This window comes from Procambarus clarkii, chromosome 47 (genome assembly GCF_040958095.1).
Source record: "Procambarus clarkii isolate CNS0578487 chromosome 47, FALCON_Pclarkii_2.0, whole genome shotgun sequence".
NCBI classification, from domain to species: Eukaryota; Metazoa; Arthropoda; class Malacostraca; order Decapoda; family Cambaridae; genus Procambarus; species Procambarus clarkii.
This window is the reverse complement of record NC_091196.1, coordinates 17,446,407-17,459,397: the sequence shown is the minus strand read 5'-3', so window position 1 is coordinate 17,459,397 and position 12,991 is coordinate 17,446,407. Positions and strand designations below refer to the sequence as shown.

The following is a 12,991-nucleotide window of genomic DNA, read 5'->3' as shown; positions in this document are numbered from 1 at the left end:
TCAGCCGCACCTCTGGCCGGCTCTCCTCGAAGTCTCAAAAGTCTCACGGTGTAGTGTCCTGTGTCCTCATAGGTGTAGTGTCCTGTGTCTCCAGTGTCCTGTGTCTCAAGTGTCCTGGATCACACTGATGGGTTTGTGTGTGTCCGAGACACCCATCAGAATTGTGTATGGCGTGTTAGACGGACGACGAAGGAGCGTTGGGAAGGGAGACTGATCCTGGAGGTGTTAGACGGAGGATGAATGCGGGTTGGGACGGGAAACTGATGTTGGAGTGTTTATGTGAGAGATGTCTGGCGAAGGATGCGCCTCCTGATGCTCTCCTGGCGCCACAGTAAGCTGGGTCCAAAATGGTGAAGGTTGTCTGGGCCAGTGGCTAGGTCAAGGCTCAGGTTAGGCACAGTGGGCTCAGTCAAGCTCTCCACTCTCTTAACAGTATGTGGTGTGGGTGTAGTGATGTGTTTGGGGAGGGTATTGGTTGTTCTGCTCAGTGTAGCGAGTGTTTGGGCTCCAGGCTGTTGAGTGCTGACTGTAAAGTTACTGACTCTCCAGCCGCTCTCACCAAAGCTTTGACTATGATAAGTGCTGATGGGGAGGACTACAGGATTACCAGTGACTACTTCACTAGGTCTCACAGGGCTGGGCGAGAGTTCTACGACAAAGTTATCTACTGGAAAGTGATCTTGTCTAGGATCTCTGGACCCCCAGGCCAACGTGTCAACACTGCCGTCACCTGACACACGGGTGTCGCCATCACCACCTCCTGTGTTGACAAAATCAAAAAGCGAAATTCCAGGAGAGGTAAAATCGTCCGAAATATTAGATCGATCAGTAAATAAAGGCTTTTGTGTGAGAGGGAAGAGACCAGCACAGTGGTTAAGGATTCCAACGTTATCCATTAGGTTGATGAGTGGAACAACACATGGATTGGAGACTGGGGGTGGGTTGATGACTGTGGTGGCCGGCCACTTAGGTGTAATTAGTGGTCGTCCAGTGGGCATGGAAGTGTCGACTGATGGATTAGTGGCTGGCCAGTAAGAAGGTGTAGTTAGTGGTCGTCCAGGGTGTATGGAAGTGTCGACTGATGGATTGGTGCCTGGCCAGTAAGAAGGTGTAGTTAGTGGTCGTCCTGTGGGTATGGAAGTGTCGACTGATGGATTAGTGGCTGGCCAGTAAGAAGGTGTAGTTAGTGGTCGTCCAGTGGGTATGGAAGTGTCGATTGATGGATTAGTGGCTGGCCAGTAAGAAGGTGTAGTTAGTGGTCGTCCAGTGGGTATGGAAGTGTCGACTGATGGATTAGTGGCTGGCCAGTAAGAAGGTGTAGTTAGTGGTCGTCCAGTGGGTATGGAAGTGTCGACTGATGGATTAGTGGCTGGCCAGTAAGAAGGTGTAGTTAGTGGTCGTCCAGTGGGTATGGAAGTGACGACTGATGGATTGGTGCCTGGCCAGTAAGGTGTAATTAGTGGTCGTCCTGTGGGTATGGAAGTGTCGACTGATGGATTAGTGCCTGGCCAGTAAGAAGGTGTAGTTAGTGGTCGTCCTGTGGGTATGGAAGAGAAGCTGGAGTATGGATTAACGGCTGGCAAGTAAGAAAGATTTATCACGGGTCTGTCATAAGGTGTAAGAGGCGAGGGAGTGGGAGGATTGACGATGGTAGTCTCTGGCCAGTAGGAGGGGATAATTAGGGGATGACCCGGGGGGCTGGAAGGTGCATCTGGGAATGACACTATCCAGAATGGTTCAGTATCGGAAGGCTGACATTGTGCAGTGATTGTGTGGGCCTGTCTGATAATAGTGTTAGAGATTGTGAAGGGTGGCCGGAATGTTGGGCTGTTGGTTGTGAAGGGTGGCCGGAATGTTGGGCTGTTGGTTGTGAAGGGTGACCGGAATGTTGGGCTGTTGGTTGTGAAGGGTGACCGGAATGTTGGGCTGTTGGTTGTGAAGGGTGACCGGAATGTTGGGCTGTTGGTTGTGAAGGGTGGCCGGAATGTTGGGCTGTTGGTTGTGAAGGGTGACCGGAATGTTGGGCTGTTGGTTGTGAAGGGTGACCGGAATGTTGGGCTGTTGGTTGTGAAGGGTGGCCGGAATGTTGGGCTGTTGGTTGTGAAGGGTGGCCGGAATGTTGGGCTGTTGGTCGTAGGTGATATTAGTACAGCACTAATGACTTGTGGTAGGAGGTGACTGTGGTCGGCCAGACCAAGTAGATCTGGGTGTTCATGGTCGTGCTCGACCAGACCACGTGGTTCTAGGTGTCCATGGTGACGCTCGGCCGGTGTAGAGTGTCCCAAGGGTCGGACAATGGTGTGAGAAGGTTGAGGTGTGGTGGTCATAGTGAGGGGGAGAGGGAGCCAGCCAAGAGGAGCGGAGTGAGAGACGCGCGCGTGGCTGTCCCCAGGGTGTGGGGGGCCGAGCTGGGGCCCAGGGACGCCGTAGGGAAAGGTTTGGGGAAAAATGTTTCTCTGTAGTGCCCATAGAACCCGCTCGGGCAAGGGGATTGGCTGCCTTTCTATGGGCTGCGACCTGGTCTTAAGACTCCTGCTGCTGGAAGGATGAAATAGCGCACCTGTTTGATCGTAAGAGACGTAGCTGGATAATTCGTTGCCAGTCGGGGCACCATGAGGGCCAGTCGGGACATCATGAGGACCAGTCGGGGCATCATGAGGACCAGTCGGGGCATCATGAGGACCAGTCGGGGCACCGTGAGGGCCAGTCGGGGCACCGTGAGGGCCAGTCGGGGCACCGTGAGGGCCAGTCGGGGCACTGTAAGAGTCAGTCGGGGCCTGGTACCCAACGCCAATGACAAGATCAGCAGGCTTGGGGGCGCCGAAGGTGTCGGGAATAGCTCGGCTACCTGAAGGTCCTCCGGGGACGTTGCCGTTGAAGCCAGAAGGAGGTCCATCGTCCACCAGGGGACCGGCGTGACCACCGGCTGGGGGAGCCCCATAGGTCGAGGGGGGAGGGCCGTAGCTAGGAGGGGGAGGTGGTGGAGGAGGAGGACCGTAGCTTGGAGGAGGAGGACCGTAGCTTGGAGGGGGAGGTGGTGGAGGAGGACCATAACTTGGTGGGGGAGGCGGTGGAGGACCATAGCTTGGAGCGGGAGGAGGGCCATAGCTGGGGGCTGGCGCTGTGGGAATCAAAAACGTAAATGAGTGAATGGTACAGACTGTTGTGACACATGTATGGTACAGACTTATTATGACACATGTATGGTACAGACTTATTATGACACATGTATACCAGATATTTACAACTGACTCAGGTTAATCAACTCGTACAAGTGACTGAGTCTTACCAGGAGCTGGAGCGCTTTCCTTCTTGTCCTTGGTGAACTTAGCCTTGAGGAGCTCGACCAGAGCCTTGAGAGCCCGAGTCTTGAGGGAGGAGACCTTGTCCTTGATGCTGCCGAAGGATCCCGACACGGTATCGAACCCGCCCTTGAGCTTGTCGGTCAGACCGCCAAAGACAGAATCCTTGACATACAAAAAGTAGTCCAAGTCATTTATAGGTAACTCCTGCAATAAAGAAGCACATCGTGCACCTCTAGATATAGTACACAAGATATAGTACACAGGCCAGAGTACACGAGCTCTATTACACAGTACAAGAATGAAGATCTGGCGAGGGCACTGATGGCGGGCAAGATGCTGGAAGCCACAAGGCAATATGGACGTCTGTGTACCTTACGTGGCACAGAATCACGTACAGTGTGATTGTATAACATAGATTACATGTACTTGTCAAGTCTAGTTCTGTGTATCTGTATTTTAGATCTGTGTACTTAAGCATTATATGTAAGCATGTACATATGTTGTTCAATTGTTGTATCTGTGCGTTATTTGGTCTGTGTCGAGTTAATACATTAATCATTTTGTGAAATTTGTCTGTAAGATCAAACGTCATAACACTGGACAAAAGGAGCCGCTGTACTCACCCCGCCCTTGCCTTTACCGCCCTGTTGAGGTTGCTGCAGGTACACGATCACCGGTGGTGGGCCATACACTGGGGGTGGCGGCGGGCCATAGCTCGGTGCTGGTGGCGGGCCATAGCTCGGTGGCGGTGGCGGCGGCGGCGGGCCATAGCTCGGAGCTGGTGGAGGACCATAGCCAGATGCTGGTGGGTGATGGTGGTGGCCGCCACCTGACTCATCAGCCACAGCAAGGCCGACGAGGACGAACACAAGTCCTATATACATCTGCAAGAGAAAAGGTCCTCTGTTAATGGCGTGCAGGCGACGCTGAGGAGAACGGAGTAGGGTTGACTAAGATATTGGCGCTGTTATCATACTATGAGACTTCTTCAACCCTCCTTCTGCTTGATGAGCGTTGATATCTATATTAATAGAGAGTTTTGGGCTAATGGCTTATTGCAGAGGCGAAAAGTACTTGGTTGAAGATTGTTAAAGTTCAAGACATTCCATGAGCGGTCCAGGTCATGACGGGCTCACCACTTGTTGTTGGACGGCCAGGTGCTCCAGTGTCATGCTGTATATCCCTCACAGATGTGCCCCGGCACTTGTGTACACCACCACAAGTGCCGGGGCACACAGCCTGCACCACCACAAGTGGCGGGGCACACAGCCTGCACCACCACAAGTGCAGGGGCACACAGCCTGCATCACCACAAGTGCTGGGACACAGCCTGCACCACCACAAGTGCCGCGGCACACAGCCTGCACCACCACAAGTGCAGGGGCACACAGCCTGCACCACCACAAGTGCTGGGACACAGCCTGCACCACCACAAGTGGCGGGGCACACAGCCTGCACCACCACAAGTGCCGGGGCACACAGCCTGCACCACCACAAGTGGCGGGGCACACAGCCTGCACCACCACAAGTGCCGGGGCACACAGCCTGCACCACCACAAGTGCCGGGACACAGCCTGCACCACCACAAGTGGCGGGGCACACAGCCTGCACCACCACAAGTGCCGCGGCACACAGCCTGCACCACCACAAGTGGCGGGGCACACAGCCTGCACCACCACAAGTGGCGGGGCACACAACCTGCACCACCACAAGTGCCGGGACACAGCCTGCACCACCACAAGTGGCGGGGCACACAGCCTGCACCACCACAAGTGCCGCGGCACACAGCCTGCACCACCACAAGTGGCGGGGCACACAGCCTGCACCACCACAAGTGGCGGGGCACACAGCCTGCACCACCACAAGTGCCGGGGCACACAGCCTGCACCACCACAAGTGCCGGGACACACAGCCTGCACCACCACAAGTGGCGGGGCACACAGCCTGCACCACCACAAGTGGCGGGGCACACAGCCTGCACCACCACAAGTGCCGGGACACACAGCCTGCACCGCCACAAGTGGCGGGGCACACAGCCTGCACCACCACAAGTGCCGGGGCACACAGCCTGCACCACCACAAGTGCCGCGGCACACAGCCTGCACCACCACAAGTGCCGGGGCACACAGCCTGCACCACCACAAGTGCCGGGGCACACAGCCTGCACCACCACAAGTGCCGGGGCACACAGCCTGCACCACCACAAGTGGCGGGGCACACAGCCTGCACCACCACAAGTGCCGGGGCACACAGCCTGCACCACCACAAGTGCAGCGGCACACAGCCTGCACCACCACAAGTGGCGGGGCACACAGCCTGCACCACCACAAGTGCCGGGGCACACAGCCTGCACCACCACAAGTGGCGGGGCACACAGCCTGCACAACCACAAGTGCCGGGGCACACAGCCTGCACCACCACAAGTGCCGCGGCACACAGCCTGCACCACCACAAGTGGCGGGGCACACAGCCTGCACCACCACAAGTGTCGGGGCACACAGCCTGCACCACCACAAGTGGCGGGGCACACAGCCTGCACCACCACAAGTGCTGGGACACACAGCCTGCACCGCCACAAGTGCTGCGGCACACAGCCTGCACCACCACAAGTGGCGGGGCACACAGCCTGCACCACCACAAGTGCTGGGACACACAGCCTGCACCACCACAAGTGCCGCGGCACACAGCCTGCACCACCACAAGTGGCGGGGCACACAGCCTGCACCACCACAAGTGCTGGGACACACAGCCTGCACCACCACAAGTACCGCGGCACACAGCCTGCACCACCACAAGTGGCGGGGCACACAGCCTGCACCACCACAAGTGGCGGGGCACACAGCCTGCACCACCACAAGTGCCGCGGCACACAGCCTGCACCACCACCAGTGCCGCGGCACACAGCCTGCACCACCACAAGTGCCGCGGCACACAGCCTGCACCACCACAAGTGCCGGGGCACACAGCCTGCACCACCACAAGTGCCGCGGCACACAGCCTGCACCACCACAAGTGGTGCGGCACACAGCCTGCACCACCACAAGTGGTGCGGGACACAGCCTGCACCACCACAAGTGGTGCGGCACACAGCCTGCACCACCACAAGTGGTGCGGCACACAGCCTGCACCACCACAAGTGCTGGGACACACAACCTGCACCACCACAAGTGGCGGGGCACACAGCCTGCACCACCACAAGTGCCGCGGCACACAGCCTGCACCACCACAAGTGACGCGGCACACAGCCTGCACCACCACAAGTGCCGCGGTACACAGCCTGCACCACCACAAGTGGCGGGGCACACAGCCTGCACCACCACAAGTGCTGGGACACACAGCCTGCACCACCACAAGTGCTGGGACACACAGCCTGCACCACCACAAGTGCTGGGACACACAGCCTGCACCACCACAAGTGCCAGGGCACACAGCCTGCACCACCACAAGTGCTGGGACACAGCCTGCACCACAACAAGTGCCAGGGCACACAGCCTGCACCACCACAAGTGCTGGGACACACAGCCTGCACCACCACAAGTGCCGCAGCACACAGCCTGCACCACCACAAGTGCCGCGGCACACAGCCTGCACCACCACAAGTGCCGGGGCGCACAGCCTGCACCACCACAAGTGCCGCAGCACACAGCCTGCACCACCACAAGTGCTGGGACACAGCCTGCACCACCACAAGTGCCGCGGCACACAGCCTGCACCACCACAAGTGCTGGGACACAGCCTGCACCACCACAAGTGCTGGGACACAGCCTGCACCACCACAAGTGCCGCGGCACACAGCCTGCACCACCACAAGTGCTGGGACACAGCCTGCACCACCACAAGTGCTGGCACACAGCCTGCACCACCACAAGTACCGCGGCACACAGCCTGCACCACCACAAGTGGCGGGGCACACAGCCTGCACCACCACAAGTGCCGCGGCACACAGCCTGCACCACCACAAGTGCTGGCACACAGCCTGCACCACCACAAGTGCCGCGGCACACAGCCTGCACCACCACAAGTGCCACGACACACAGTCTGCACCACCACAAGTGTCGCGGCACACAGCCTGCACCACCACAAGTGCTGGGACACAGCCTGCACCACCACAAGTGCCGCGGCACACAGCCTGCACCACCACAAGTGCCAGGGCACACAGCCTGCACCACCACAAGTGCTGGGACACAGCCTGCACCACCACAAGTGCCAGGGCACACAGCCTGCACCACCACAAGTGCTGGGACACACAGCCTGCACCACCACAAGTGCCGGGGCGCAAAGCCTGCACCACCACAAGTGCCGCAGCACACAGCCTGCACCACCACAAGTGCCGCGGCACACAGCCTGCACCACCACAAGTGCCGGGGCGCACAGCCTGCACCACCACAAGTGCCGCAGCACACAGCCTGCACCACCACAAGTGCTGGGACACAGCCTGCACCACCACAAGTGCCGCGGCACACAGCCTGCACCACCACAAGTGCTGGGACACAGCCTGCACCACCACAAGTGCTGGGACACAGCCTGCACCACCACAAGTGCCGCGGCACACAGCCTGCACAACCACAAGTGCTGGGACACAGCCTGCACCACCACAAGTGCTGGCACACAGCCTGCACCACCACAAGTGCCGCGGCACACAGCCTGCACCACCACAAGTGGCGGGGCACACAGCCTGCTCCACCACAAGTGCCGCGGCACACAGCCTGCACCACCACAAGTGCTGGCACACAGCCTGCACCACCACAAGTGCCGCGGCACACAGCCTGCACCACCACAAGTGCTGGCACACAGCCTGCACCACCACAAGTGCCGCGGCACACAGCCTGCACCACCACAAGTGCCGCGGCACACAGCCTGCACCACCACAAGTGCTGGGACACAGCCTGCACCACCACAAGTGCCGCGGCACACAGCCTGCACCACCACAAGTGCTGGGACACAGCCTGCACCACCACAAGTGCCGCGGCACACAGCCTGCACCACCACAAGTGCCGCGGCACATAGCCTGCACCACCACAAGTGCCGCGGCACACAGCCTGCACCACCACAAGTGCCGCGGCACACAGCCTGCACCACCACAAGTGCTGGGACACAGCCTGCACCACCACAAGTGCCGCGGCACACAGCCTGCACCACCACAAGTGCTGGGACACAGTCTGCACCACCACAAGTGCTGGGACACATAGCCTGCACCACCACAAGTGCTGGGACACATAGCCTGCACCACCACAAGTGCTGGGACACACAGCCTGCACCACCACAAGTGCTGGCACACAGCCTGCACCACCACAAGTGCCGCGGCACACAGCCTGCACCACCACAAGTGCTGGGACACAGCCTGCACCACCTCAAGTGCCGCGGCACACAGCCTGCACCACTACAAGTGCCGCGGCACACAGCCTGCACCACCACAAGTGCTGGGACACACAGCCTGCACCACCACAAGTGCCGCGGCACACAGCCTGCACCACCACAAGTGCTGGGACACAGCCTGCACCACCACAAGTGCCGCGGCACACAGCCTGCACCACCACAAGTGCTGGGACACACAGCCTGCACCACCACAAGTGCTGGGACACACAGCCTGCACCACCACAAGTGGCGGGGCACACAGCCTGCACCACCACAAGTGCTGGGACACACAGCCTGCACCACCACAAGTGGCGGGGCACACAGCCTGCACCACCACAAGTGCTGGGACACACAGCCTGCACCACCACAAGTGCTGGGACACACAGCCTGCACCACCACAAGTGGCGGGGCACACAGCCTGCACCACAACAAGTGCTGGGACACACAGCCTGCACCACCACAAGTGCCGCGGCACACAGCCTGCACCACCACAAGTGCTGGGACACACAGCCTGCACCACCACAAGTGCCGCGGCACACAGCCTGCACCACCACAAGTGCTGGGACACACAGCCTGCACCACCACAAGTAGTGGGACACACAGCCTGCACCACCACAAGTGCTGGGACACACAACCTGCACCACCACAAGTGGCGGGGCACACAGCCTGCACCACCACAAGTGCTGGGACACACAGCCTGCACCACCACAAGTGCCGCGGCACATAGCCTGCACTGTAACAGACTAGGCTGTTGTAAGAATTATCCAGAGTGGTTTATCGACAAAAGAGAATGGGAAGCTGAGCCGCATGGTGACCTGACCCCCAGGGGAATTCGCGGTGGAAATAACCGACGCTTTGTTCATAGCTGCGTATAATGAACCATCCTATAGTATTCAGCAATTTAGAGAAAATTAGCCTTTATTCATTTTGCATTAAAATTGTATTGTATAATAGTACTGGATACAATATCAAGAGTATTCTAATTATTGAGTTTAAGTCACCATCAGTGACGTCACGAATCAGATCTAACTTTTGAGGCGGAGTGACCGGCGGTCATAGGTCATCAGGGGTTGACAGGTCTACTATTTCTCAAAGTTTTAATAACCATTTTTGTGATCGGGAACAGCTCTGCCGTTAGATGTTTGTAATTTAATTAAAGTAAAATAATTCAACCAGTCTGGATCAATTAAGTACAACAGAGTTTAATTGTTATAACTTAAACCTGGCTAGTAACTTGGTAAAACTTTGACTAGGCGGAAGGATACAAGGTTCTAGTCTGGGCTAGGCCAGACGAGGACAGATCAGTGTGGTCACGGAAGCAGCTGGGATAAGAGGTCAACATCTTACCTCTCCCCAAGAACAGGCCCAACACCTAGAACTGTGGTCGCCCAAGGTATAGTTGCTATTGTTAAGTATAGAAATAGTCTCATTTGCCACTCAGGTCAAGTAGGGAGTGTTAAATTGATAGGGAGTGAACATATTTAGATTTTGTTTTAGTTTTCGTTTAATAAATTAAATTTGTTATTAATTTGCATTTTATTGTTTCCATGTGTTTTATGTGTATACTTGTCCTGGTCACGTGGTCCACACGAGGCAGAGTTGCATTGGGCGCCGATTCTAACATCGAATCGGAATTATCATTACCGTGTAATTTATTCCACACTCAAGGTCATCGTTTATAGTGGGGATCAAGCCCCTAGGTTGATTAATTAGCGTGATCGATCCAGACCTCGATCATTGCTCTTGTATTACTGGTCTGGTGGTGGCAGCAGAGGTGACTCTAGGGTTTTGTTCAGAGCTTAGGTCACGTCATACTGGGTGTAGAATCCTAAGTCGGTCAATCGTCTTAGGACCACGTGGCGTGGAGTTGGCTTTGTTAAAAGTTTTGGAGTCCCTTGGTTTAGAAATAAAAGTAAGAATACGGGTAGAGGGAGTAGAAAGAAGGAAGTAAAGAGAGAGGGACCCAAACCCGGGTTACAATGGTGGCAGCGGTGGGATATACAGAGGGATTGCGAAGTCACTCCTACGAAAGCATGAAAGCAGGCTCCTAGTGATGGTAGGCCTACTTTTGAGGTGAAAGTGGAAGGTGTGAGATTGACAGCTTTTGTTGATACAGGAAGCCAGGCAACGGTAATTAAAAAGTCAGCCTTCAGCAATTTTAAGTATGCACGTCTTCAACGTTGCGCAAAGACATTAACAGCAGTCAATGGGAAAAAGATTGAGATCGTAGGTCAAGGTACAGTTAATTTTGAGATTGATGGGGAATTGCAGCCTCACACATGTACGATCGTAGAGAACCTTGATTTTCCTGGTCACATCTTAATGGGAACTGATTTTCTGTCGCGATTTGATTATTCCTTGTCTGCTCAAAAAGGGGCTAGGAACTGCAGGTTGCAGTTGGGACAGACTTCCTACCCAGTGGAGATGATCGACCATCCCCCAGTTGTAGCTTCAATTAAGAGGAAGCTGAAATATAATGCGCACTATCCAAAATTGATTTTTAAGTCTCTTCCAGACACAGTTAAGAGGTCATGCGCCTTGCATGCATTGACCAAACAGAGTTGCCCACCACATTCTGTTAAATTTATTAAGGTAGCCGTGGGACGTCACATACAACCAGGTACCACCCTTCAGGTGGCTGGGAGATGTGATAGTTTATTAATTCCTCATCACTTAGTTGTAGTGCTCGATAAAGGTGCACTCATTCCAGTTGTCAATCTTTCACATAAGACTTTTCGCTTCAGGGCAGGTGATAGGGTATCTCAGGGAACCATGGTGGAGGACACAGAAATCTTTCACCATGAGTCAGCTGAGACGCCAGCCGTCACTGCACAATGTAGTGCACTGAATATGTTGAAAACTAAAACACCATCAAAAGTACAATACGAAACGAGAAATGTTGCACAGAATGTAGAGGAGATAGAAAAATTAATTTCAGCACTTGATTTGCAACATGTTGCACAGGCGGATAGGAAGGCACTGAGAGGAGTTTTACGAAAATTCCCGAAATTGTTTGCGACAGAGGATGACCAGATTGGTCTCCTTGATAAGATCGAGCACACCATTCCAACTGGTGACCATTTGCCTGTGTACACAAGACAGTGGAGGTTGCCAGAACAGGCAAAGAACATTATCAGGGAGGAGTGCCAGAAAATGTTGAGACAGGGCGTGATAGAGCCTAGTACGTCACCATGGCTCTCTCCTGTTGTGCTAGTTCGGAAACCGGACGGTAGTTATCGTTTCTGTGTTGACTACCGGAAGGTGAACGAATTAACTAAGGGTGATGTGTATCCGTTGCCCCGAATACAGGAGATCATAGATCAATTTGGTGCTGCTAAGTATTTCTCAACTCTTGACGCAAAATCGGCGTATTGGGCGATTCCGGTGGCAGAACAGGATAGGGAAAAAACAGCATTCTCGGATGGTAGGCACACTTATCAATTCCGTAGGATGCCGTTTGGTTTGAAGACAGCGCCTTCGTCGTTTCAGAGGGCCATCAACTTTATCCTTAGTCCGGTACTGGGTAGGCATTCTTTAGCGTACCTGGATGATGTTGTGATATATTCCAGGACGTTTGAGGAACACCTACAGGACTTGACTGAGACTTTGAAATTGTTAGATCAGGCAGGTTTCAGGCTGAATGTTCAGAAGTGCACCTTGGCGGCTCAGAAATTCAAATTTCTGGGGTTCCAGGTGTGCCCAGACGGTATCCGACCTGACCCAGATTCTTGCCGCGCCATTGCTGACATGCCTATTCCAAGGACAGCAAAGGACGTGCGTAGGTTTTTGGGGGCGGCCGGATATTTTCGTCGTCACATTGAAGGTTTCGCTGGCATTTCAGCACCCCTGACTGATCTGACAAAGAAAAATGCGAAGTTTGTGTGGAAATCAGAACATGACGAGGCCTATCGCAAACTGAAAGACCAACTAATCACGACACCGGTATTGGCTATTCCTGATTTTGATAAAGAGTGGGAGGTGCACACTGACGCCAGCGGTATTGCTATTGGCGGGTGCTTAATTCAGCGAGATGCAGATAATTTACCCCATCCAGTAGCCTATTTCAGTAGGAAGGTCAAAGGACCTGAAGTTCGTTATTCAGCTACGGATCGGGAGGCACTGGCAGTAGTAGAATCAGTTAGGTATTTCGAGCCTTACCTATTTCAGCGGCATTTTGTAATCTACACAGACCATCGAGCGTTAACACATATATTTAAAAAGCGAACGAAATGCCCACGAATGTCACGCTGGTCTCACGAACTTTCGGCCCACTCATTCCAGATCTTGTACAAGCCTGGTCCAGCACATGTTGTGCCAGATACGCTAAGTAG

General features: G+C 55.1%; 1 protein-coding gene across 1 annotated transcript; it reads right to left on the bottom strand.

Moving 5' to 3' along the window:
• Positions 1 to 275: 275 nt before the first annotated feature.
• LOC123762888 (uncharacterized) lies at positions 276 to 4,477 on the bottom strand. The gene is made up of 4 exons (XM_069302304.1): positions 4,442 to 4,477; positions 3,929 to 4,189; positions 3,290 to 3,509; positions 276 to 3,121 (listed from the first exon to the last, which is right to left on the bottom strand). The coding sequence occupies exons 1-4, from the start codon at positions 4,475 to 4,477 to the stop codon at positions 276 to 278; spliced, it is 3,363 nt and encodes a 1,120-aa protein (XP_069158405.1).
• Positions 4,478 to 12,991: the final 8,514 nt, after the last annotated feature.